Source organism: Pelobates fuscus, chromosome 4 (genome assembly GCF_036172605.1).
Source record: "Pelobates fuscus isolate aPelFus1 chromosome 4, aPelFus1.pri, whole genome shotgun sequence".
In the NCBI taxonomy this organism is placed as follows: Eukaryota; Metazoa; Chordata; class Amphibia; order Anura; family Pelobatidae; genus Pelobates; species Pelobates fuscus.
The window spans coordinates 215,032,786-215,057,772 of record NC_086320.1 but is presented as its reverse complement, the minus strand read 5'-3'; the positions used below and the strand labels follow the sequence as shown (position 1 = coordinate 215,057,772).

The 24,987-nt window shown below is 41.1% G+C and overlaps 1 protein-coding gene across 4 annotated transcripts in view; it reads right to left on the bottom strand.

The window, feature by feature from the left end:
• Positions 1–15,695: 15,695 nt before the first annotated feature.
• The window catches only part of C4H18orf21 (chromosome 4 C18orf21 homolog), a 49,531-nt gene continuing 40,239 nt past the window's right edge, over positions 15,696–24,987 (bottom strand). For all 4 annotated transcript variants that reach the window (XM_063450576.1, XM_063450577.1, XM_063450579.1 and 1 more), the window contains 2 exons: positions 18,904–19,109; positions 15,696–15,997 (listed from right to left, as the gene is read on the bottom strand). In XM_063450576.1, the coding sequence (XP_063306646.1) occupies positions 15,841–15,997; positions 18,904–19,109 (363 nt within the window). In that variant the 3' untranslated portion in view covers positions 15,696–15,840. The remainder of the gene's footprint in view (positions 15,998–18,903; positions 19,110–24,987) is intronic.

The window sequence follows — 24,987 nt, the reverse complement described above, 5'->3', positions numbered from 1 at the left end:
GGAGAATTGCACCTATGCTTCTATTTCTTAATTCGCTTAAGTTGTGCTTAGTGAGCATGATGTGTTCAAAGTGTGCATTGTGTGCGTGGTATCAATTGTGTATTTTAGCAAGTATGTAATGGCCTGTATAGGGTGCCGCGCGCGGGGGAGTGTCTTTAACTATTTGAATTAGCCCGTGGATGGCGTATCCCATAGAAGCCACAGTAAGTGTCATATGAGCAACGGCAATGCAGATGATAAAACCTAACTATTTTACGTCCATGTAGCTCAGGTATTTAATCGGAGCAGGTCTTCCTATGGGCAAGCTTTATACAGTTTATAGTGTAATAAACATTATGCAACAACAGTGAACAAACGCCTCAGGGGGCAATGCAAAGCAAGAAACCATATACTTATTCATATTAAAACATCTTAATCTAATAACTTCTTAATATCTAATAACATGAGCCAGAGCCCCTAAATATTCAGCATGCACAGCAGAGTATTATTATAGGACTTCTTAAACTTTCAGACATGCAAGGGAGTCAGCTTATTTAGTCAGTCTCGTATGCTTCTGCTGTGTAGCAGAGTCTCTTGTCATAAGCTGCATATATCATCTTAGTCCCCAGACAACGGAGGGGCTGCAGGTACAACACCCCCCGAGCAGAAGGAACCGACTGCAGACACAACCGCAGCCGGTCCCAGGGGCGTCAGCCCTCCGCCGCGCCCCCCCCAGGTCATGTCCAGCCTCCGACCAGGGGATCCACCGTGCAGCAGGCACCCGGGAACCCACCAGCCCACAGGACCTCCCCACCGAGAGTCTGTGTGCCAGTCATCCCCTGCACCCCCACTGCGCCTCTGGAGCCCCAGCCGGATGGGGTGAAGGCCTTCTTGTGTCTCACCCTTCTCCGGCCTCTCAGGGCAGGCGCCGACCTCCCCTCAGCTCCACTCCACAAGGGCTCACAGTGTTGGGGTCAGCCACCTCCGGGCCCTCCACAAAACCCAGAGGAGACAGCGCTCCATTCCCAGCAAGGCACAATCCCAGGGCCGCAGCATCCGGCCAGCGGGCCCCAAGGACGCCGCGGCAGCGTCCCGCCTGGCCCCCCCCCTGCCCACGTGCATCGCCCCCAGAGCCCATCTCCGTCTGTGGGTGTCACATCCACGGAGCTGCTTCTTAAGGTAATGCCAGCAGTCTGACCTGAAATAAGCAGTTGGGTCCAGTACAGGTACTGGCCTTGTGGCGTAGGTACTAAACGTCCCTTGAATTCGTGTGTAGTTATCAGGTGGGCCACAGTTAGGCAGCCTGTGCCTGTAGAGGAGGGCAGTGTGTTCCCCAGGTGGTGGTGTCCAGCCTGGGGTGTGCGGGCCTCCATGTGGCCAGGATTACCCCCACCAGCCAGGGGGGAGGGGCAGAGCGGGGCCGCAGCTCTCGCCCGCGTAGATCCCTGTCAAGATCCACGCAACCTGTATGTCTGCTCCTCCGGTCCAGCACTTAAGTGTCAGTTTCTGGTCTGCGGTTGCCCATGTTTAGGCTTAGGCTGGTGTGTAGGCCGGGTTCGTCTGTTTCGGTGTTCCTGATGCAATTGTGGCTGCGGTTTGGTATGGTAAGGTAGCTTGGGTGGTACCCCGTATCACTACCGTGTGCTTTCCAGCTTTGGGGTAGATTGTGTGTGAGTTGTATGCCATTTTTCGGGTCTCTGTCCCGGAGCCATGTTACTCTGCTGCCATGCTGCTTGTCGGCCCCGTCCCTCAGTGTAATTTTGAAGCATTATACAATATGAGACAAAAAGGAGTACCAAACCACTAAAAATACAAAAACCAGCAAACCTACTAAATAGTGTACCCTCTAAAACACCAATACAATAGTACAACAAAAGAGATCAGTAGGAATGCAAAGCAGGTGAAATGATCACTTCTAAGGTGTAAATAAAAATATATACAACCTTATAATATAATAGCGTGGTGGACGATATCTACAGAAAATATATAAATCGCACATAGTGTGATAAGAGTATAAATATAAAGACACGCAGGATGAATATGTAAAACTCACAAAATATCAGTGAATATCAGGCCCATCGTCCTTAATCAGAAGTGGTCTTCAGGATAATATAGGAAGAGTGTTCTTTAACACTTGTAAGGTAAAATAAACCACATAATAGTGCAGATGGAAATAAAACTTCAAAGAAATTATTATATAATGCACTAACAAAACTGTAGAATTAATATCTAACAAGAAGGATATCTCTGTAATTTTTTAATCATCTTTGATCCCGATAGTACATTCAAAATTAAAAAACAAATCTAATTTCTATTCCTGTATGGAAAAAAATAAATATCTAGAATTGTTTAATGAACTGGTTCAAGATGATTTAGAAAAAATCACCCATTACAAGTATATTCCAAATCTTTCTAAGAAAGAAAAGGAAACAATAACACAATTGACGGAAAATTTTGATTTGATTATATAAGAAGCTGATAAGGGGCAGGGGGGGGGGGGAGGGGGATAGTTATAATGAGTAGACAATTTTATATGACAGAGGTCTATAGGATCTAAGGAGATAACACTACGTACAAAATCTTACCTAAAGATCCTACACAAGTATTCTTACAAGACCTCAAAAAACTCCTATTGGTTGGGATGGAAAAAGAAATAATTCTAAAGGAAGAATTTGATTATTTGTTTAATATAGAGTGTAAGACAGCAATATTTTACTTCCTCCCAAAAATCCATAAGGATCTAATTAACCCCCCTGGTCGCCCCATTATCAGTGGGATTGATTCTTTATCTTCTAGGTTATCTGAATATGTTGATTTTTTCCTTCAGCCTTATGTACAAATGGTTCCATCATATATCAAGGACACGAGACATATTATATGACCTTCAAAAACTAAAATGGAAATCCACTTATATTATGGCTACAGTGGATGTATCCTCTTTATATACTAGTATCCCCCATTGTAAAGGGTTGATGGCTATTAAAGAGATTCTAGTTTCAAAACAGCAACTAAACATATGCCAAATAGACTTTCTGATTGATTGTATCAATTTTGTATTAACCAAGAACTATTTCTGGTTCGATTCCACTTTCTTTTTTTTGTAAAAGTACAGACTGTAACACAGCGATTAACAAATCTAGCCTACATCACGGTCCGTGGCTCACAAACGTCCCCAAGGGACAAATGATGCGCCTAAGACGTAATTGTACAGACTTATTAACATTTGAGGAACAAAATCAGATTATTAAAAAACGATATTATGAAAAAGGTTATGATTTGAACAAAATAAGTCTGGATGAGGAACAAATAAAAAGTCTAGAAAGACAATCACTACTAAAAAAACAAGGAGGAACTCCAAAAAACAGAACTGATAATAGATTTGAATATGCCTTTATTACCAGATTTAATTCCCAGGCTAAAAAAATGGAAAAAAAATTAGAAAAAACACTGGCATATATTAAAGAAAGATGATGTACTAGGAAAGGTTATCCCAGAAAAACCTATAGTGATATACAAAAAGGCGAAAAATTAAAAAAATCAGTTAGCGACGTACTAAAAAAGTGGATACTCATCTGTTTGACCTGAAAGGTTTTTACAGCTGTGTAAAATGTTCCACCTGTAGATTCCAAAAAAAGAACTACACATGAATTTATAGGCACCTATACCAACAAAAAGTATTAAATCAAAAAGTTCATTCAATGTTCCACTATGTTTGTCATTTACCTTTTACAATGTGGATGTGGCGCCCAATATATATGGCGAACAACACGAAAATTACATACCAGTCTGGCAGAGCATTTTTATAATATTCGTACCAACAAAACGGAACACAGTGTTCCTAAACACTGTAACACATGTCCGTCTTTCTCATGGGATAATTTTATGGTGATTGGAATCGACAGAGCGGATAGGAATTGGAGAGGAGGGAATAGATCTACACTACTAAATAAAAAAGAAGCACAGTGGATCTATAACCTAGGTACCCTTAAACAGGGCCTAAACATGGATATAGATCTCACAGGGCTAATTTGATATATAGAAGGCGTGTGCCTGAAGTTGTGGGAGGGATTTATGTCCTATATAAACCCAGCAAACCCCCTGCTTACCTGTCTTCGTCGATTCCGGAAATTCACGCCTTCTCTTCCGGCCAAGGAGACCTCTGACGTCATATTTTCGCGACGCGCCAAAAAAATAAATAAAAAAAAAATAAAATACTGTCGGGTAACTGTACCACTAATTCGTGAGTATAACACGCGGACCGAGGCATTCGTCGAGTTCTACCATGAACTGTAAGTAACTTTCACCCATACCAGGGGTAGGCAACCTTCGGCTCTACAGATGTTGTGGACTACATCTCCCTTGATGCTTTGCCAGCAATATGGCTGTAAAAGCATTATGGGAGATGTAGTCCAAAACATCTGTAGAGCCGAAGGTTGCCTACCCCTGACCCATACGAACAGGCTCATTCATCTTCAAAGCTTTTTTTTCGCCCGCCGGCAGTCCCTCTGCATCTCTCTCTGCTTTGTGTTCGTGAGTATAATGAGGGTAGCCAACACACGAACGGCTAATCGTAAGTCTTACAGCATCTTTCCTGCTACTTGTCAATTACTCACACGTTCAGCTGCACGGTCTCTTTCATCTACATAGCTCATGCTGAATCTTTCCGGTACCTAACAGGTCAATGTCGGTTTTGTTACATACAGCGTTTACTTGTTTTTATGCCTAAGTTCAAACGTACAGCAGTACCCTTATCAGGAGAGCACATGGTTACATTCACTGTGTAATTCATACAATGAAGTGCTTTTTGCTACATAAGTATGTCATGTTAAGTTTTATTTATGCTCTGCTGCTGCATCTCATTAGTCCAATTTACACAAGGCTGTGTTTTAATAGGATGTCGACTTTGCTCATTTTCTTCCCTCCTGTTAAAGTTTATACAAATTCGGTGTCACTGATTGCAACAGGTGCCGCTCCATTTACGGAGGTAGCCCCTGCCCCCCCCCCCCCCCCCCCAAAAGAGAAAAATAAATAAATAAATAAATTATTAAAAAAAAAATACGATTACAGAGGGGGGGAAGCCTTTTCGACAAGATTTGTTTTAACATCCGAGCCTTTCATCTGCCAGGAAGTGAATACATGGACATACAAACTGTGTACTGGTATCTGATGGTATGGCCATCGGTTTAATAAACACGTTAGCGGATACCTGTTTATAGCGAAAGGAGGAAGCGCAGTGTTAAATGCCATTTAAATAAAGAGAGTGAATTTTTATTTTTGCTAATACGCCTGTGATGTTTCTAAGAAAACCCTGCTACCCACAGCGGCACCGTTTAGTGAGCAGGAGATTCGCTTTGTGTCGATCTTAAATTTTAGGTATGAAATGAACCTTTACATTTTCCATGTTGTTCTACGGAGCCCTTTCATCATACATGTAAGACCGCTGGTAAATGTGGGACTACATGTAAGCTCTGTGGGCAAGACATCATTCTAATACGCCTATGTTGATAGGCAGACAGAGGTATTGTTACGAAGCACATTGGGGCGTGTTACGGGCTATCCTGTGTATCAGAATGGATAGCGGGTTCTGCAATTTATGTGACTTTCTAGTGAACGTGCCAATCACGTGTAATATCATGCAGGGCGGAGAGTTGCTTTCATGCTCAAGGCATGTAGGGGTTAAAAGTGCCCCCTTTGCTCGCTGTATTCCAGTTTTAACGGACATGTCTGCGTAAATGACATGGATCTACACACCTGTTAGATTGCAAACTCTCCAGCCTTGGAATACTTTTACGCTCATTCTGCGCTACCTGCAACGCACAGACTCAGAGCCGCTCACACGCTGCATACAGATAGTCTTTGTATACAGTGTCTTGTCTACATTACACTATCTGTATACTGGGTGGGATGGTGATTCCCCCTCTTCTCCCCACGCCCCCCTCTCCCATTGTCTGTACACAGTTGCACATTCATGGCAATTGTACATTAATGGAGGGTTCCAGTACACGGAGTGATGGCTTCCCTCGGCACAGTTAGATCATTCGTACATAGACACAATCCCCACAGAGGGCTTGATTACCATGCTGGTGGCATTACAGGAAGTCATACGGGCATCTGATTAGGAGCGCTGATAATGTGTAGATTTGAGAGAACGCCGCTCTGGCTTTCTTTGTCCCGCTCATCATTGTGAGGGTCTTTGATTCAATGCACTTACGCTACAAACAAAGCATTGTCTGAACCAGTCCTAATTCATCCTCAGTCAGTGCAGCAATATGCGCTAAATGAAAAACCCGGCATACTCCTACGCAGACGAGCACATATGTTACCGGACAAGTGCATCTCATTTCACACCGCAGTTCTGGTGGGCGAGCCTCGGCAACGGCAAGTACGTGTCTTAACTATACTATGAACAAGATCATTATATGTATATATAAAAAAAAAAAAAGTTTATTCGTATTACATTTCAAATCAAGGCCACGGTCTGGCACCACGAGCCCCGAGGGCCATACATACGATCGTACACGCATTCTAGTTTATACGTCCCGACCATCCGGACCCCACATGCTCACTGGGCACTCCAGTTTCGGTCAAACCATACGATCCTAACTCATTGCTACCCACGTTTCGTTCTGTAGTATGTCCTCTCTCACTAACTACCCTTCCATCTAGTTAGCAACTGCTGGCTGTTAGGTTCCTAGGTGTCCACTAGTTGTTATTCTCCCCGGCTTCTTCGCCATAGGTTAGTGGTCCCGCGAGGCCAACACCCATCCTCATAGTCGCCTCGCATTGTGGCATAGAGAGGGCCTCATCTGTCACTCCCATTCTATCTTATGTTTAACTTTCACCGAGAGGCCGACACCCCGCCACATTATTCAGTGGCCACGCTACCCCCTCGCGCCAACGCATAGTTAGAGCCTCTCAAGCCGCTTGGCAAATAGCAGGGCCTCACCTGTCACCAACCTAGAGTAATCGTTTCGCCGCATTGCGGCACTAGCTAGTCAGCCAGCACGCACGCACACGCTCTCACACTCGCACTCCTAGTAAGCCGAGGGGGGGGGGGACGGCACACTACAGACCCATCACGCATAATCACTATGTTTTGGATCCTATGACCACTTCGGGTATCCTAGCGCTTTATTTCCCGCTTTTGCTTCGATTGTGAGTTACATACTCTTACAGTGATGCAAACAGTACGCCAGTACTGTCATACTAGGCTGATCCTGGGCTTTCAATACGTTATCTCTTACGGGCTAAGGGTCCACTAGATACTTAGTTATAGCAGTACGAAGACACCAATATATATATTACTCCAACCTGTCACTCGCTGGTGATCCTTAGGTACCACATACACTATGTGCCCAGGCCAAGCTAGTAGACACCATGACCAGCGGTTACTCCTACAACTTGTTTCAGGCATTTCTTACATATTTTCAGTTAAATACGTATGTTGGGTCTCACGTTGCCTTTCACGTTACACGTTGTACAGGTTTGGCCTCCAGACGCTGACGTACATATGGTGACTGCTTCCAGACTCATGTATTACGGATACTATTTATTACTTCGCAACATTTTGGGGGCATTTAGTACAGTGAGTTCTAGATTACCTTTTATCGACTCATACTATCACTTAACTTTTCACGACAACGTCACTCATACAAGCAATACAGGATAAGCTCTAGCAATCTGATTTGACCGGGTGAACAGGATTCCCACTCGTTTCATATCGAACGTCGAGGCATCACTCTGCCTCCATTTCGACCAAACGTATACCATTCAAATCCTTAATCTGCTAATTAGGGACTTGTCTGCACGCTTGACATTCACAGGGTCCTCCAGGCGCATTCAATTCATTCATCACGCATTTGACGTCGTTCACATTTCACGTTATTTAAGTTTATGAAGTCCATCAGGAGTTACTTTCGGTCATGCTAGATGTTTCGATTTGGCATTTACGATCCCAAGCCTACCATGTAACTGCTATAGGGTACTTGCTATACAACCACATATCGTCTCTGAATTTAAACTACAATCTAAGCTCCTTTTCAGGTTCCTCTCTTGTGCAAGCATTTCCCTACGGTGAGTCACGGATTTGCATTCTATTCCTCGGTTCACATCACAACAGTTAGTTTCATCAGGTGCCTGTTACAGTCCTTTGTCGCTGTGGTTCGATGCAGGTAATCACACCGTGTACGGTCAGGTTAACGCTTGTCCACAAGAGGTTAACACCCTGCTGCGCGTAGTTAGTACAAGTCCACTTGGCCCAAATCATAGGTAGGGCCTCTCTCAAACACAGGGCTGACGGCACGGCCTCGACTCTTATGGGATAGTCCTTATCTTCGCCTATTGGTACCCATTAGTTAGCAGCTCTACTACACGTGAGTTTCCATGGGCATCTGAGTTTTGCATATTTTAAACATGTTACCTTTCCTTCCTCCTCACAGCATGCTACAAGAACTAGCTCCAGTTAACGAATTATCTTTAATAAACACAAACCCCTGTCATCTCAAGTTCCCTGCAGTATCCTCCGCCTTAGCCACTTCTGAAGTCCTGACGTCAGACCTTGCTTAAACGTAACAGTTAAGATATAAGAGCACGCAGTCCAGAATTCCTCTGCTGGTCAAAAAAGGTATCGATCATGCCCGGAGTTAGAGTCTACGCAGGTAAGATTTATCTACTAATGCTAAGCAAACGTACTCTACGGCTTACGATACGTGTAAGTATTGCATGTGGTTCAGGATTATATGTGCGTTCCGATTATAATAGTTGCTTGTACAATTTTTGGCACATCTCTCAAACAGTTCATGCTATACATTCGCTCCTCGTTTATTAGTCTCGGCCTCAATCCAAATTCCTTCTCGGGACATTCATTCCGTATTAGGGCCGCCACAGCAGCCTCTAGTTGTCAAGTTCCGACTCATCTTGTAGAGAAGATGGGACGCTGGAAGTCCTCGGCATACAACCGGTACATTCCAAGTCCAGAGAAGAAATCAGGCTCGCTTTCTATAATATGTCTAAATGATGTTGTTATGTTTAATAAATATTACATACTTTTTGGCCCTCTTTTTGCAGGCCTAACCTTGCGTCGGTTTCGGCACACCTCAACCGACTCTTACATATTAAAAACTACACACACTTTAATGTGCGCCCCTTCCATAATCCCGTACACAAATAGAAGGCGTATGCCTGAAGTTGTGGGAGGGATTTATGTCCTATATAAACCCAGCAAACCCCCTGCTTACCTGTCTTCGTCGATTCCGGAAATTCCCCTCCCACCACACCCTCTTTTCATATCATTATATCCAGGTGGGCCCTCTTTTTGCAGGCCTAACCTCGCGTCGGTTTCGGCACACCTCAACCGACTCTTACATATTAAAAACTACACACACTTTAATGTGCGCCCCTTCCATAATCCCGTACACAAATATATTTTTAGGTATGCAGATTAAAATAGTCTCTTTTCTATTCCCTCCACTCTTCAGAGTTTTTTTTTCCAAGTTCTTTTGTTTTGGTTTTTCCAAGCTCTTTTTCCTCTCGAACTCTTGTGATATTGTGTTTATTCTTGATTTAAATTTTTGTTTTTTTACGTTTCAGATATTTCTGGAGTAAGAATCATTGCAATTTTTGGAGTATAATAAGTATATTGTATTAATATGTAGATTATATACATTTCCTATTTCTATGCCTGTTTGTTAAGTAATATTGTAAGAACATTGACTAAGGCATTTGTAATATTGTTAGAGATCATATTTACATGTAATATTTGTGGAAGAGGTGTCCCATGATTGTTTACACATTTTTATATTTATTTTTTTCATATTTATAATTTTATTATTTTATTTCTATTTTTTTTACATTTATTTTCATTACTGTAGATTTTTGTATATTTTATATATTCTCATTTGCATTGCTAGATATTAGATTTATGCCCCTTCACTATGGGACATTTCGATCTGTATGGGTCTGGATTTGTTTCGGGAGTCGTTTCCGTTTCAGTATGGAACGCATAGAATATTTACTGCCAAACCAGAACCGGAAGTGACGCCGGACGTTCGTATAGCGTTCCAGCGTGACACGCACGCGACGGAGTTTCAACAGATTCAATAGATCACATACCCATCTCACCCAGAGGAGGAGATAGTGATAACCTGTTACTCAGACGTGAGGCTTTCTGGATATACACTTTGGAAACATTATCATCATCTGGTTTAAATGACAAGAACTCATATTGTTTTTTACCTATAAGATAATATATGATTGAGCTATGTTTTCCAGAATGCATTAATGTAGTACAGTTATTTGCTGTAACTCCATGATGGAAGTAGTCCATATCGTAGAATGCTTCAAAATTACACTGACAATATTTTGCTAAATAATGGAGTTAATATTTAGCTAATGACGATATGTACTATGTATCTATGTTCCCTTGGTTAGGGTTGAAACATTTGTATATACTTTATTTTTATAGTTATTTATCCTTTATAACTTTATGACTTCGCTACACGAGAGTATGTTTCACATACCGGTTACACATAGGGTTAACTTCAATTTATTACGTAATTCAAACATGTTTACGTCATTAATGACTTCACTCTGATCCGTTGTTACATTTCACCTGTTCACCTCCAAATAGGATCACTGCATTTTTTGTATATAAGGTATCCATCTCACATACACAATTGTCTTGAAAAAAAGTATTTTACAGACTGAAACGTTGTGTGAATTGCTCAATAAAGCAACAGATTAAATTTACCTTGAAAGACTCCTGAGTGCTCTCTACTGGTATCGTATACAATTTGGTTGTAGACAGCACCGGAGCATTAAAAGACCGGGAGCATTAAATGCTAAGAAGTATGTATGTATATATATATATATATATATATATATATATATATATATATATATATGTGGTTGGTTAATATCGTATAGTGAAATACCTTGTGATTGGAATTAAGTCGGTGTGGTGTGCCGGAACCGACGTAGAGGGTAGGCCTGAAAAAGAGGGACCCCCTGAATGAATTGTATAAGAGGGAGAGGTGGGTGGGGTGAACAGCGTGTGTACGGCAGGTAGGAAGGGGGGGGAGTAACGTTTATATGGAACGCTTAACTCCTCCCACAAATACAGGCCTTACGGCCTTAAACTTGTGGTCGGTTAATATCGTATAGTGAAATACCTTGTGATTGGAATTAAGTCGGTGTGGTGTGCCGGAACCGACGTAGAGGGTAGGCCTGAAAAAGAGGGCAAACGGAAATGCCAAAAAAAACACACTGATAGCACTATAAAAATCCGTTGTCTTGCTACTCATGCGTTGGGAATGTTCCTGTATAATATAGCCGATTCCTAGTGCCTCTAATTGTTTGTTCCGGCGTACTGCTACTGGATGTCGTGCTTATCGAGTGGATGTGAAAAATAGGAGCCAGTGGTCCTACTTACTCTAATGACAGGAGTGTGAATGTAGAATCATATTTAGAAGTAGTTAGGGAATGATTAGTAGGTCAGGTGTCTTGATTGTCTGGTTCGAATTTTGACGTGACGCGGTGTAGTGTTTGTGCCTTCTTAAATTTCCCTTGGGGAGACATGACTTACCTGTCTGATTAGTTGTGATCGAGGAGTTGTAGGGTTCCCGAACCCTTGTATGGTTTCAGGCACATAGATTTAAGAACTGGTTGTGTGGCGCGAATGCTGTTTTTAGGGAGTCTGATACTGCCCGGTATTCCCATCTGTGTACGTACGTTACTGTAGAGCGATAAACCAATTATCTTTTGATATCTTGTGTAAAAACGGGTTATGGTTTGAAAGGCTTGTCAGAAACGTGTATGTCAGTTTGGAATAGTGCGATCGTGTGCGTATGAAGGTTTGAATAAAAGGTGGCAAAAATGTAGAAAAGACTACAGGGTGATCAGTATGCCTGTGGAAGTCATGCTCCACTGATTCTTGGAAGAATGTCACGATTCTGATATATGTATCTTAGAGCAAACGAATAATGTTCTAGATGATAACTTGTGTCGAGCCCCAACAGCCGAGTGACCGGAAGGGGATGCTAAAATGCGGATTATGCTTGAGAGATGTGAGTTGGGTGAGGTACGAGACTGAGCGACTCTTGGATAGTCGGCCCTAATAGACACGAAAATGCTGCAATCCCTCGTCCGACGTTGCCTTTGTAGGACATCCTGAAAAAAGAACGTGACAACAACAATGAACTCAAATAACAACAATACGGTTAAATAAAATAGAACTGGCTGGCTAACTAGTGCCGAAGCGAAAAGCTCACTACCCCGTGACAAGTGAGGCCCTGCTAGTAGCCAAGCGGCTGGTGAGAGGCTCTACCTATGATTTGGGCGTGGGGCTCGAGCCACTAGCGTGGTGGCCTCTCGGTGACAGTAAAGATCCAAAAACGTGTGGCCGTGTCAGGTGAGGCCCTAACTATAAACCCGATAGTGCCTTGCATTCACCCACCTATGATTTGGGCCGAGGGGCGAAAATCTCCGTGTTGAGATTGGGGAGTTGGCCTCACGGGACCAGCTACGTTGTACAGCTGAGGCCAGCTCCTAACCCTAGATAGCCAGTTCTCTGACCCTAGACGGGGGCTTGATAAGGGGGTAACGTAACGTGTTTGGTAACCCAAGTTGTGGATAATGATAGGTACCCGGAGATTCCCAGACAGAGACAGAGGAAACGAAGGGAGAGGAAGGAGGAAAAAGAAGAGGAAAGGAACTGAAGTCGAGGGAAGAAAAATAACGTGCCGTACAGCGAAGTACTATGGAGATATAGCTGATAGAACAGTATCGATAGACCCTGAGGGTGCTGAAGATTCTCGTGATGAAAACTAAATAAACCTGACAGGAGATGAAAGAAGGTGTTGTGCAGCTGACGGAGAGAGGAGGGTGAAATTAGCAAGGTAGTGAGTAACAAAACGAATGTTACGGGTAGCGAGTACGAATGAAGAGTTGTCGAGTGGAGCCGTGGCCTGATGAGGCAAGGCAGGAATCAAGCCCCCGTACCCCAAAACCCAATCGTGTAACAACGTGGCCTAGTAGAGGCAGTTGTTTGGAAACAAAATGAAAGTAAACCTGATGGAAACAGGTGACAACCGATTGACTAAAGGCCAATTGCGTAACAATTGTAGGAAATGTAAACGAAAACACATTTATACCTGTTAGAAACAGGCGACAATAGCGAACCAGTAATTGTCTACTGATAGCAGGTGACAACAATAGTAATTGCGAAACTAATGTAACATTTGATTGTCACCTTCAATTACATGTATGAAAAACATTTACCTGAAAGTCTTGCCTGCACAGTATAACTTACAGAGCAGTCCCCCAACGAGGGTATTACATAAATTACTACCCTAGCCAAAGCTGGGAGTAATAGGACAGGCAGTCCAATAACAGTGAAAGAATGGTTATCCACATGGTGAAGCGGCTGAATAATAGATAACCTTAGTTATAACATTAATATTTGCGAGCTTACGTAACCGTAATTGAGACAGGCAATTGTACAGTCAGCTGATCAGTCTGAGTCAACCGTGATTTAAACACCAACGGAATTACCTAGAACGTAAGACCACAATAAATAAAAAACATTGAAGACCTGTTTGAACCATGTTATTAATGTATCACACCGGTGTTTGGTTGCAGCCTAAACAGTGAGACTGATGGTTACAGAACTTTGCAAAATTGCTAAGGAAAATGCTGAAATCCCAAATATACCGACCGAATAAAGGTCGCAATGTAACAGGTGCAAATGTGAGAAGAAAACCATGGAAGTGGTACCTGCAACAAACATAGTTTCGCATAAATATACAGACACAATTGATAATAAATACCAAAACAAATAGTCTGCTGAAATGTAACCTGATTGCCGGTCTCATACGAATCGTGTTGTCTGTGAGTGTCAAGCGTTCATGAGTTAGACCGTTCGTGAGCTTGAGCGTATAAAATATAGGTCGATACCCCATCGTGTAACAACGTGGCCTTGGCGAGGCAGTTGTTTGAAATGTGGACGAAACTTAATTGTACCTGATAGAAATAGGCGACAATAGCGAACTAGTGATTGTCTAATGATGACACCTGGAGACAAAACAAGCCAGTAATTGATTGGAGATAGAATGCTGTCATGAACCTGAAATCAAGGTGTAGTTAAAAAAAAAAAAGAAAGGACACCCTACAATCCAGGCCTCTAAACGGAATCAAATTATGCCGAACATGTAAAAAGTAACGCAGTTGGTCATAAGAGTAGAAGATAGTAGGGAATATTTATTGAGCATTCCGTGATATTACATATAGAATAATAACCAAAGGTCCCGTGCATACAAAAGAGACTAAGGACATTAACTACAATTCCCCTATAAGGTGACAACCCTAAAATAGTAGTATAGATGGAGGGAAAATGGTGAAGGAATGAAGGGTGTTACAGGAGTTTAGGATGTTGGTTGCGAGATAGTGCGTTGATTATAACGTAAAACAAGTAGTCGAGTGTTGGTTGCAAGATAGTGCGTTGAGTATAACGTGAAACAAGTAGTCGAGTGACGCCGTGGCCTGACGCGGCAAGGCGAGTAAACAACATTTGTATGTTAACAACCCCTGTAAGTTAATTATAAATTAATGGAGTAACAACCGAGTGGTAGTAAATGAATGAAAGGAGGGGATTTTAATCCATGCCCCATATGTTACTGTAAACTGTCCTAATGGTTGACAGAGAGTAATACATTACATACAGCAGTAGTCTTCATTGTCTAACTTAAACACAAAGTGTAGTAAATGCATGAATTGACTCGATTGACAAATGATATTGCCAGACAGTGAAACGTTACACCAGTTAGTGATGAAAAATGGATTAACCCTTAGAATAACCGAACTAGAAATATAACAATTAATTCCTACGAATGCATAATCCAGTGCGGTGTCAGACATTGAGAATTATTACATGGAAGTGCCAATGTAGATACACCCAAAACAGGACGAGATGTCAGGCAAATTCAAAAGGGGATGTTCTCCCACCCACATAGCAATTGCACTATGTCCAAACGTATGCGAAGGAAGCAGAGCTGTATGTACATACTATATGTATAGCAGGCATTGATTAATTAGTCAAACAGACAATGAAAGATTCAAAATAAACCCCTGGGCAATTAAGCAAGAATATGCCAAAGTGATAATGTTTGAGTGAGTGCAGAGCTCACAGATGTCCGCATTAGCAGAGTTACAGGCGCTGCACTCTGCCTGTTAGCTCTGCCTGGCACATTCATTGAGCTCATAGAAGGCAACTCCGAATCTCACTCCCTGGTCCTTATTAAGATTGTCGAACGGCAAATAGCCCGAGCGCGGCTATTTGCCGATTACCTTGGAGGAGGAGCGGAAGAACGGAGAGGACGTCGGGACCGCCGGAAGAGCGAGGACCGGAAGAGCGAGGACCGGAAGTTCGGCTGTCACGGGGAGAGGTGAACAGCGTGCGTACGGCAGGTAGGAAGGGGGGGGAGTAGCGTTTATATGGAACGCTTAACTCCTCCCACAAATACAGGCCTTTCGGCCTTAAACATATATACACACATACATACACACACACACACCAATTATTATTTTTTTGACAGAATACCATTGCTGCTGCCAAAGAGTAGTGAGATTATAGCGCAGGGCTATGAGACAAATGAGACAGCATTAAATCATTACAGATGCCATCAAATTAGATAGGTTAATAAATTCAATATATATAAAAAACCACTCATTAATCCACATTTAATTTATTAACACTTGATTAAAAAATAACTGTTTATACTTGTGCAAAATAATACTAGAATACTTCTTATATAATAAATCCCGTTGTACATACATATAAGATCCACAAAGAAACACAAATAGTATTTATTAGCTAAGTGATGAAAGGAAGTTCTGTAAATCTGCCTTTTTAGGTATTTCTTTTGTCTCTTGACTTAGAATCATTTTTAATCTTGAGAACTTGAATTTTCCTTTTTTCACGGATTTTGGTAGAGAGGCTGGTGAAGACTGTGCAGAAGCACAGAACCTGAATACACAAAAAAATAAACACAAACATGCACATTAACGCAGACATATTAAATATGCCACATCAAGCTTAAAAGTGTTTTACATGAAAAAAATAAAATATATATATATATATATATATATAGAACGCCAAATGATAGCTGCTCACCGGTCTTGTTAAAATTCAAAAGTTTTATTTAATCATATTAAAAATCTGTGACCAACGTTTCGGTCCCCGCTCGGGACCTTCCTCAGGGTCAGACAATAAATGATAGGACAACATTTATTGTCTGACCCTGAGGAAGGTCCCGAGCGGGGACCGAAACGTTGGTCACAGATTTTTAATATGATTAAATAAAACTTTTGAATTTTAACAAGACCGGTGAGCAGCTATCATTTGGCGTTCTATGTATCTTTGGAGTCCAGGCTTTGGCACCCGGCATATAAGGAACATTAAAGCGTGAGTGCATGGGATTTTATATATATATATTTACATTTCTAATCACGGAACATGTTTTCTAAATGAAAGGGAGTTCAAAGTGAATTTCAAATATAAGCCATAGCAGCTGAACTGGAAGCATGGATGACTTAAAGGGAAACTACAAGCCCCCAGAATACTTCACCTCATGGAAGTAGTCTGGGTGCAGTGTCCCTGCACCCTTTAGTCCTGCAATGTAAAAAAAATAAAAAATTGCTATATTTGAGAAACTGTAATGAGTACAAAGCCTGCATCTAGTGGCTGTCAACCAGACCACCACTAGAAGCACTTCCTAAAGTTCCATGGAGTTTGACTATTAAAATTACACAGAACATCCTCACGCTTTGCACAAGGACGTCCAGCTTCAGAGAAAACCCCCATAGAAAAGCAATGAGGCCATGCTTTCCTATGGAGAAGGCCTAATGCACACGTGGTGCTTGCCGCTAATGCGCATTAGATCTCCCCATCTGACAAAGTTATTAAAGGGTTTGTAACTCTTTATGTTTGTACCAAAGGGGAGGGGAGGGGGTGTGAAACTATAGGGCACTATTGTGATAGGAATACAACTTTGTATTCTTAGTACTACAGTTTTCCTTTTACCCTTTACCCTGCAATGTCAAACATTGCAATTTCTGCAAAATATAGAAACTGCAATATTTACATTGCAGGGTTAAAACAGAGGTGCTTCCTAATTTTTCACAGAGTTTAACTGAGTGAAACAACGCTGGACGTCCTTGCATGAGAACATCCAGTGTCTTCAAGACCCCATAGTACAGCATTGATTTGGTGCGTTCATATAGGAGGGCCTAATGCGTGCACGGCACTAGCCACACATGCGCATTAGGTTGCCCCATTGTGCTGGAATCAGGTAACAGAATTTAAAAAAAAACAAACATGTTTTTTTTAACCCTTTCATCACTGGGTGGGAAGCGTCAGACCTAAAGTTGACTGTATTCCTAACTCTATAGTGTCCTCCTGCAGTTTTGTTTGCCTAATGCTATAGTGTTCCTTTAAATTTTAAATTCACTTGTGTCATTCAACAGTGTAACAGGCATTGGAAATTGGTCAGTTGTACTAAATGTGTTCTACTAGGGCTGCATGTTTGTGATCAAGATTATTATTTTTATTTCTTTTAATCTCAAGACATGTAGGGCCTACAGAAACAGCATGCATGGATTCTATTACATCGCATGAAATTAGAACTAAAAGGGTGAAGAATGTACACAAATGCAAATAATAAAATAAAAAAATAAAAAAAGCATAAAACCTTTTAGGCACACACACTATCATACTACTCTTTTCCATATAGAGTGACTCAAAATGACCAATAATTATTTTAAAAAGTGCTTATGAAGCTTTGCAATCGGTGCTTTGATTTCACTAGCAATTCGAATAGCTTTGTTATACTCCTGAGCAGCTCCTATAGAATTTACATATGATGCCTACTGTTGCCACGTCAGTGCTCTTCCTTTTATTTCAAGATAGACTTGGACACGCGTTATAAGAACACCGCAATGGAAGATTTTTTAAATATGTTTTTAGAATTTACTAGATATACCCCAAATGAAAACATGCATGCATTTAATTATGCCTTTCCCCCCCCCCATTGGGAGTATGCAAAAAAGCTTGCAAAAGATGCAGTACTCATCTGCAGCTTTTGCAAGCCCCTGTTCTTCCCCAGCCCAGACTTTTTGTAGTTGTCTAATCACAGACTTCCCAATGCAGCTCAATGAGTAGTCTTTGCAAGGTGGGTGCTCTGTGCAATTATCTGCCTCTTCAGTTTAGCTCCACTCTGGATTTGTGCTGTAAGTGTGTGTTGTGTCCCTTTAAGAAGGAATAAATGGCTATCCCAGGAATTTTGATTGCAGAATAAAAAAACAACAACAAAATTTACTTATCTTGCGGGTTAGGAGATCTCGAGAATCCGTCAGTGACACTACTTTTCACTAGCAACACTATAGCATTAGGAATACACACGTGTTTCAAACTCTATACTACCCTGGTCCTGAATTAGATTTAGCCACGCCCACCCCCCCATATCTTCATTTAAAATTACTTTTCCTCCAGTGCTACTGCCTTGTCCTGCAAGGTGTTGCTTTCACAAAGAACTTCCAATCCAATGCTCACAGAAGAGCATTGGGGACAAGGTGCACAAGCTCCACGCATGCATCCAATCAAATGTTTCCCATAGGAAACCATTAAGGTGCATTTAGTCACATCACGTTCCCTTACATGAGTTTTCCTCTGTTGCAGAGAAAGACAGCCCAGACAACTTGAATGAGATTAAGTGGTCTTGGTGCATTTACTGGACCTTTTCTGCTCCTTTATTCCTCATTTGCCTCCCTCAGGGTTAAGGAAAGATCTAAGAGCAACACATAATCTACATAACTTACAGAATTGTAAAATTTTTACCAGGATTAAAAAAGTTTATAGAATCTGATTTGATTTACCTGGGAGTTGTTACAGGACTCTTGCCTGTAGAGCTGAGCTTCTCTTCACTGTAAGATAAGTTTGCCTTTCTAACGGAACTTGGGGTTCTCAGATCCAAAGTTGCAGAACCACGCTTAATCTTGGGAGTGCCAGGACTGTAAGCAAGACTACTTCGACTCTCCCCAGGAAATTTAGAATTTTTTTTGCATGTGTTGCATGTAACTACCTGAAATAAATATATATATGAATAAATACATGACTTAACAAAATGATGTCAATTAGCATGTCAGACAAGTGTACATTATTATTTATAAAGTACCAAAATATTATAGTGAATGAATGAGCAAATTCAAGACAAGTTTCATACAAATACATATACTAATATACACTATAACTATACTACAAAAAACATTTAAATGATACATGGTTGCCAACTTAATTTGGGTACAAAATATAAAAAATATTCCCATTTGTAGCAAGGAATGCATTAGATGAAAAAAACATTACCTAAAAACAAATTAAATTGTAATGAAATATATAACACAAGAAAAGATCAGTGAAAACATGATTATTTATAAGAAGAAAATTTAATTTTTATGGACAATTATGAAATTTATTCATACACTAAATCATTTCTACAGGATCTAGAATAACTTACTCCTAGGTAGCCTGGATACTATTTAGGCAGATATAAATTGATACTAATTACAATAATGCATAGATTATTGAATGCTTCCAAATATTTATAAACTCGCACTGCACTCATTCACAATAAATCTGTCTTACCGATGTAAACGCAGCCATGGTTCATGAAAGAGATACAGACAAATCAATTCAGTGTTCAAGTTGTTCTGATTTATGGTTTAGAAAAAAACAGTCCTTTATATCACATTCATGCAGTGACATCCCAGAATATCAATATAAGGGAAGTTCAATTCCTACTCAGAGTGAAGGCCAGTTACTGCCAATATACTCTTGTTTCATAATTAATTCAGGTGTTCTGCAAGTGAGAGATGCACTGCCAACATATATTGTTAATTATGTGCAACAACTTTTTACAAGTGACATGCATTATAACAAATACTGTGCCACAGAAGATTAATTGGTCTAAATTTCATAACAAACAAGTCTAAACATACTTGTGATTAACCCCTTATGGACCGGCCTGTTTTGGCCATGTTGTACGTTAAGGACCAGAGCAGTTTTAACACTTTTGTGGTGTTTGTGTTTAGCTGTAATTTTCCTCTCTCTCATTTACTGTTCCCATACAAATTATATATTGGGGGTTTTCGGGACAAAAAAGGGCTTTCTTTACATACCATTATTTCTATCATGTCATATAATTAAATCTTTTAAAAATAATAAAATATGGTGAAAAATTTAAAAAAATGTTTTTGGACTTTTACTTGAAAAATATTTTACTCATCTACAAAAGCTAATGAAAAAAACTGCTAAATATATTAAACATTTTGTCCTGAGTTTAAAAACACCCAATGTTTACATGCTTTTTGCAAGTTATAGGGCTATATGTACAAGTAGGACATTGCTGTTTCAAAATATACATTTTTGAAAAACACCCCACATATACCTTTTTTTTTTTTTTTTTAAGTAGACAACCCAGGGTATACATCTAGGGATATTTTGACACTTACTATGTACGGTAGCCATTTTAACACCAATCTTTGCCAAACTTCGCATAGGTAGTTTACTTTTTTTTTTTCACATACATTGCAATTCAGGTATAAATTCACAGATCATGTAATGTGTTGTTACCAAAAAACACACTAATATGTGTTCAGCAACATCTCCCGAGTACAGTGATACCACCCATGCATAGGCTTGTCGGGTTGTTAGGGGGCTAAAAGGCCACATTTGGCAGGTGCGCATATCCGTTTTCCAACTTGGAATTTTGACATGTAGTCAATCTGCACCCATGTCCTATTTGGTACATTTTTTAAGCCAGCCAATGTATTTTACCACCATCAAACTATATATTTTTTTAAAAGCAGACAACCCAGGGTATTTTAACTGCTGGTATTTTAACACTTTTCAGCTGGTCAAACTTTTGGGTAGTAATTTTTTGTGTTTTTTTTCCCCATACACATTGTACTTTAGGCATGAATTAACAGATTCTTTTATATGTCACTGCAAAACAACACCCCAATATGTCTTCAGCAATATCTCCTGAGTACAGTAATACCACTCATGCATAGGCTTGTCGGGTTGTTTGGGGGCTAAAAGGCCACATTTGGCAGGTGTGCATATATCCATTTTCCAACTTGGAATTTTGACATGTAGTAAACCTGCGCCCCTGTCCCATTTGGGCCTATGTATTTTACCCCCATCAAACCATATATTTTTGAAAAGTAGGCAACCCAGGGTATTTTAAATGGTGGTATTTTAACACTTTTCATGCCCTGGATTATACCACCAGCCTTTGTCAAACTTTTTGTAGTAATTTTTTGTCTTTTTTTCACACGCCTTGTACTTTAGGCATGAATTAACAGATCCTGTTATTTGGGTAGTGCTTGGCAGTGATACATATGTGTTCAGCAACATCTCCTGAGTACAGTGAAACCACCCATGCATAGGTTTGCTGGGTTGTTTGGGGGCTAAAAGGCCACGATAGAGATGCTTGGCCTATCTTTAGTTTGGTGTATTTTTGCATCCCCCAGTTAGTGTTACCACCATGAAAGTATATATTTTTATCAAGTAGACATTCCCAGGTATTGTATATGGGGTGTTTTAAAACACCCTTTCCCTAACCATTGTGCTAAAATAATTTCAGAGAACAAGGGGATCAGTAGGTCCCAAACTATTTTCCCACTTGTCCTCAGAGAGTGAGAAAAGCCAGGAGGGTCCAGTTGACCATCTTTCCCCTCATATATGCGAAAGGCAAACGTATAGCCACTTTCGCTCTCGCACAACTTGTAAAATTTGACACCATACCTAGCGCGCTTTGAGGGAATGTACTGTTTGAACCCTAATCTCCCTTTATATTTCAACAAACACAGTAAAACAGCTTTTTGACAAAAAACAAAACAAAACATTAAGGGCAAAAAAAAAATTACAGACAGTACAAATGCACTGCTGTAACAGGACTTGGCAGGGAAGGGGTTAAAAATTATAATTTTTTTTTTCTTCAACAGGTTTTGGAACTTCTAGCAACTCTTTCACACTGGCAACAAACTATCAGCTCTGATCTCTGTCTCTCTCACCTCACAAAACACTACAGAGGAGAGTAGGGCAGAGATCAGGGTCAACGTGAGTGCTTGTAACACCCACTTTGACATCAGCCAATTGTGAGCGATCGCAGATTGCTCACACACCGCAATTGGCTGTTACTATCTGCCTGGGATGCCGGGCATATAGTAACAACGGGATTTCAGCGGAAGCGATCTCCGATCGCTCCTGCTGCCCGTTTTCTGTTATAACGGTTCAGGACTGTCACCGGTCCTCAACGGTATGTTACCGATGAAGGTCCTGAACCGTCATCGGTTCTCAAGGGGTTAACCACTTAAGAAACAATTGTCCAAGTTCTGAACCAAAACAAAACCTTGAATTTGAGCTTTAGAATTGTTCTGTCAATATACATACATATTATAAATAGTTTTTTAGGGACAGAAATAACTTTCATTTAATATACTATAAGCATACCTAACATTACATGTGAACAAAATGTTAAAAATAGGGGCAGAGAATATTGTTTTCCCCCCACACTTGTGCTTGTAATTTTTACACATCAAGAGTAACTAAATAAAAATAACTCAAAATAGATTTGTATATTAGTCCTGATTGTTAAATCCGAATATGTCTAGAATCTAAATTTATTTTTGGTACTTAATGCTAACCCTATGCTAACTCCCACATCAACACTATACCAATCACATCCGTTACCCAATGCTTACACCAATTTGAATTGTATGTCTACCATAATTTTACACTATAAAGGAACACTGAAGTGTTGGATTACACCTTTGTATTCCTAACACTATTATGCTCCTCTGCCCCACCTCCTTGCACTGAAAGCAGTTTCTTTTACTCACCCGACTCTAGTGCCGAGGTCCCTTGGCGCTGGATCCGTCTCCACCTACTCTGACAACAGCTGGTGGGAGGGGACCTATTGTGCGGCGTGTGTATTAGGCCGTTCCCATAGAAAACAACATCCAGCGTTACACAATTCATCAAATTAATGTAAAGGAACACTCCAAGCACCATCACCACCACAGCTCTCTTTTTAAGCAATTGAAGGCCCTGTGGGACATTTCATCTGCCCATACTAGATAGCGCTGTGAAATTCCCGCACATGCCCAGTTAAATACTGGGGCATTCGATATTATCCAAAAGTCGGATGGGAATTTTGCCTATTCATTCGTCAAAAAGACGAATGAATGAATAGAAATGTCAGATGAACAAACCAACACCGAATGCTGGTGTTAGTTTGTTAAGTTTATTACAAGGAGGGAGCTACAGGGGCGCAACTCCCTACTTTTAATATATAAAAATAGAAGCGGCAGGGAGCAGTGCTCCCCACCACGTCCTTCCTCACTCTATGGGGGGTCAATATGAAACCAATATTAGCATAAGGGAGATTGAAATCTCCTGATTGCCCCTACTCGCTATGCGGCGAGTAGGGGTATGTCTACTAAACAGTGAGCAGCCTGTGGCCTACAGGAAGTGGGTCAGAGCAGGTCAAGCGTAGGAAAAATACATAAGACAAAGTAGTCCTTACCTTGTTTTATGTTTTAAAGAAAACTAGAGCAGATAGGAAAAAAAGATCATGAGAGAGCGAAAAAAGAGGAAGCGATTAAGGAAAGGTAAGTTCGGCATGACAGTACCGCTTTAAGCAGGGAACCCAATAGAAAGTAACTGTAGGTCTGACTCAAGGTGTATATATGTGGCTGAAGGATCCTGTCATATACTTAAAATGTAGGATTGTGGCCATTTCATTTTCTTTACAGAAACTTCATTAAAATAAATACATATATATTTATTTTAAAACTTGATGAAACGGATCATAAGAAAATAGTTTTTAGGTGACAGTTGTCCTTTAAAAAGGGACACTAAGCACCAAACCAACTTTGACCTAAGTTATTTTGGTGTATGAGTTATGCCACTGCTTGACAAATTTGCTTTGAATCTTGGAGCCAGCTAGAAAAGTTAGGGGCCAGAGAAATCAACACCAAAAATACACTATAGGGACACTATAGTCACCAGAAACACTACAGCTTAATGTAGTTGTTTTGAAGTCTATAGCCTATCCCGGAACGCTTTTCAATGTACAACACTGACTTTTCAGACAAAGGCAGTGTTTACATTGCTGCCTGGTGACACCTCTATTGAGAGTCACTCAAATGGCTCCTAGAGGTGCTTCCTTCACACTGTGCAGCACCCACGTTAATGTTCCCTATAGGGATGCATTAATTCAATGCATCTCTATTGAGAAGTTAAATTTTGCAGTGCATGCGCAATAGTCTCACAATGCTTTTCCATGGGGGATTGGCTGAGATCGTCAAGATCACCAGCACGGTGTGGGACAAAAGGAGAGTAAAAGCATTTTTCCCATGTAATTGGAGGGAACACACACACACACTCACTGACCGACACACACACACTCACAAAGAATTACTTTATTTTAATTTAAATCCACCCTGTCTCTCTAACGTTGGAGAGCTGGACTGTATAGGCTTTCCCTGGGGTCCAGTTGGGCTGCTGTCATCTACCTCTCGGGGGCCAGAGAGAAGTCATAACCCGGCTCCCGGCATCACTACAAGGCGCGCGAGGGAGCAGAGCAGGGAGATTACTGGTCCCTCCCTCACCACACTAAATCAGCCGCCTGCTTCCCTCCCTCAGCAATCCATGAGCTGGACGCTCCCCTACCTCCCTCAGCCGCCCGCCTCCCTCCCTCTCCAGCAATACATGAGCTGGCCACCCCATCCCTGTCAGCTGCCTGCCTGCCTCTGCACTCCATGAGTCAACTGCCCGCCTCTGCTCTCAGGCAGCCGGTCACCCCAGGGGCTGAACAAGCTTACAAATCCCAGGCGCTAGGACAAGTTTCCTGGTCACCATGGCGACCTGGGATTTGACGAGCCCCGAATTATGCC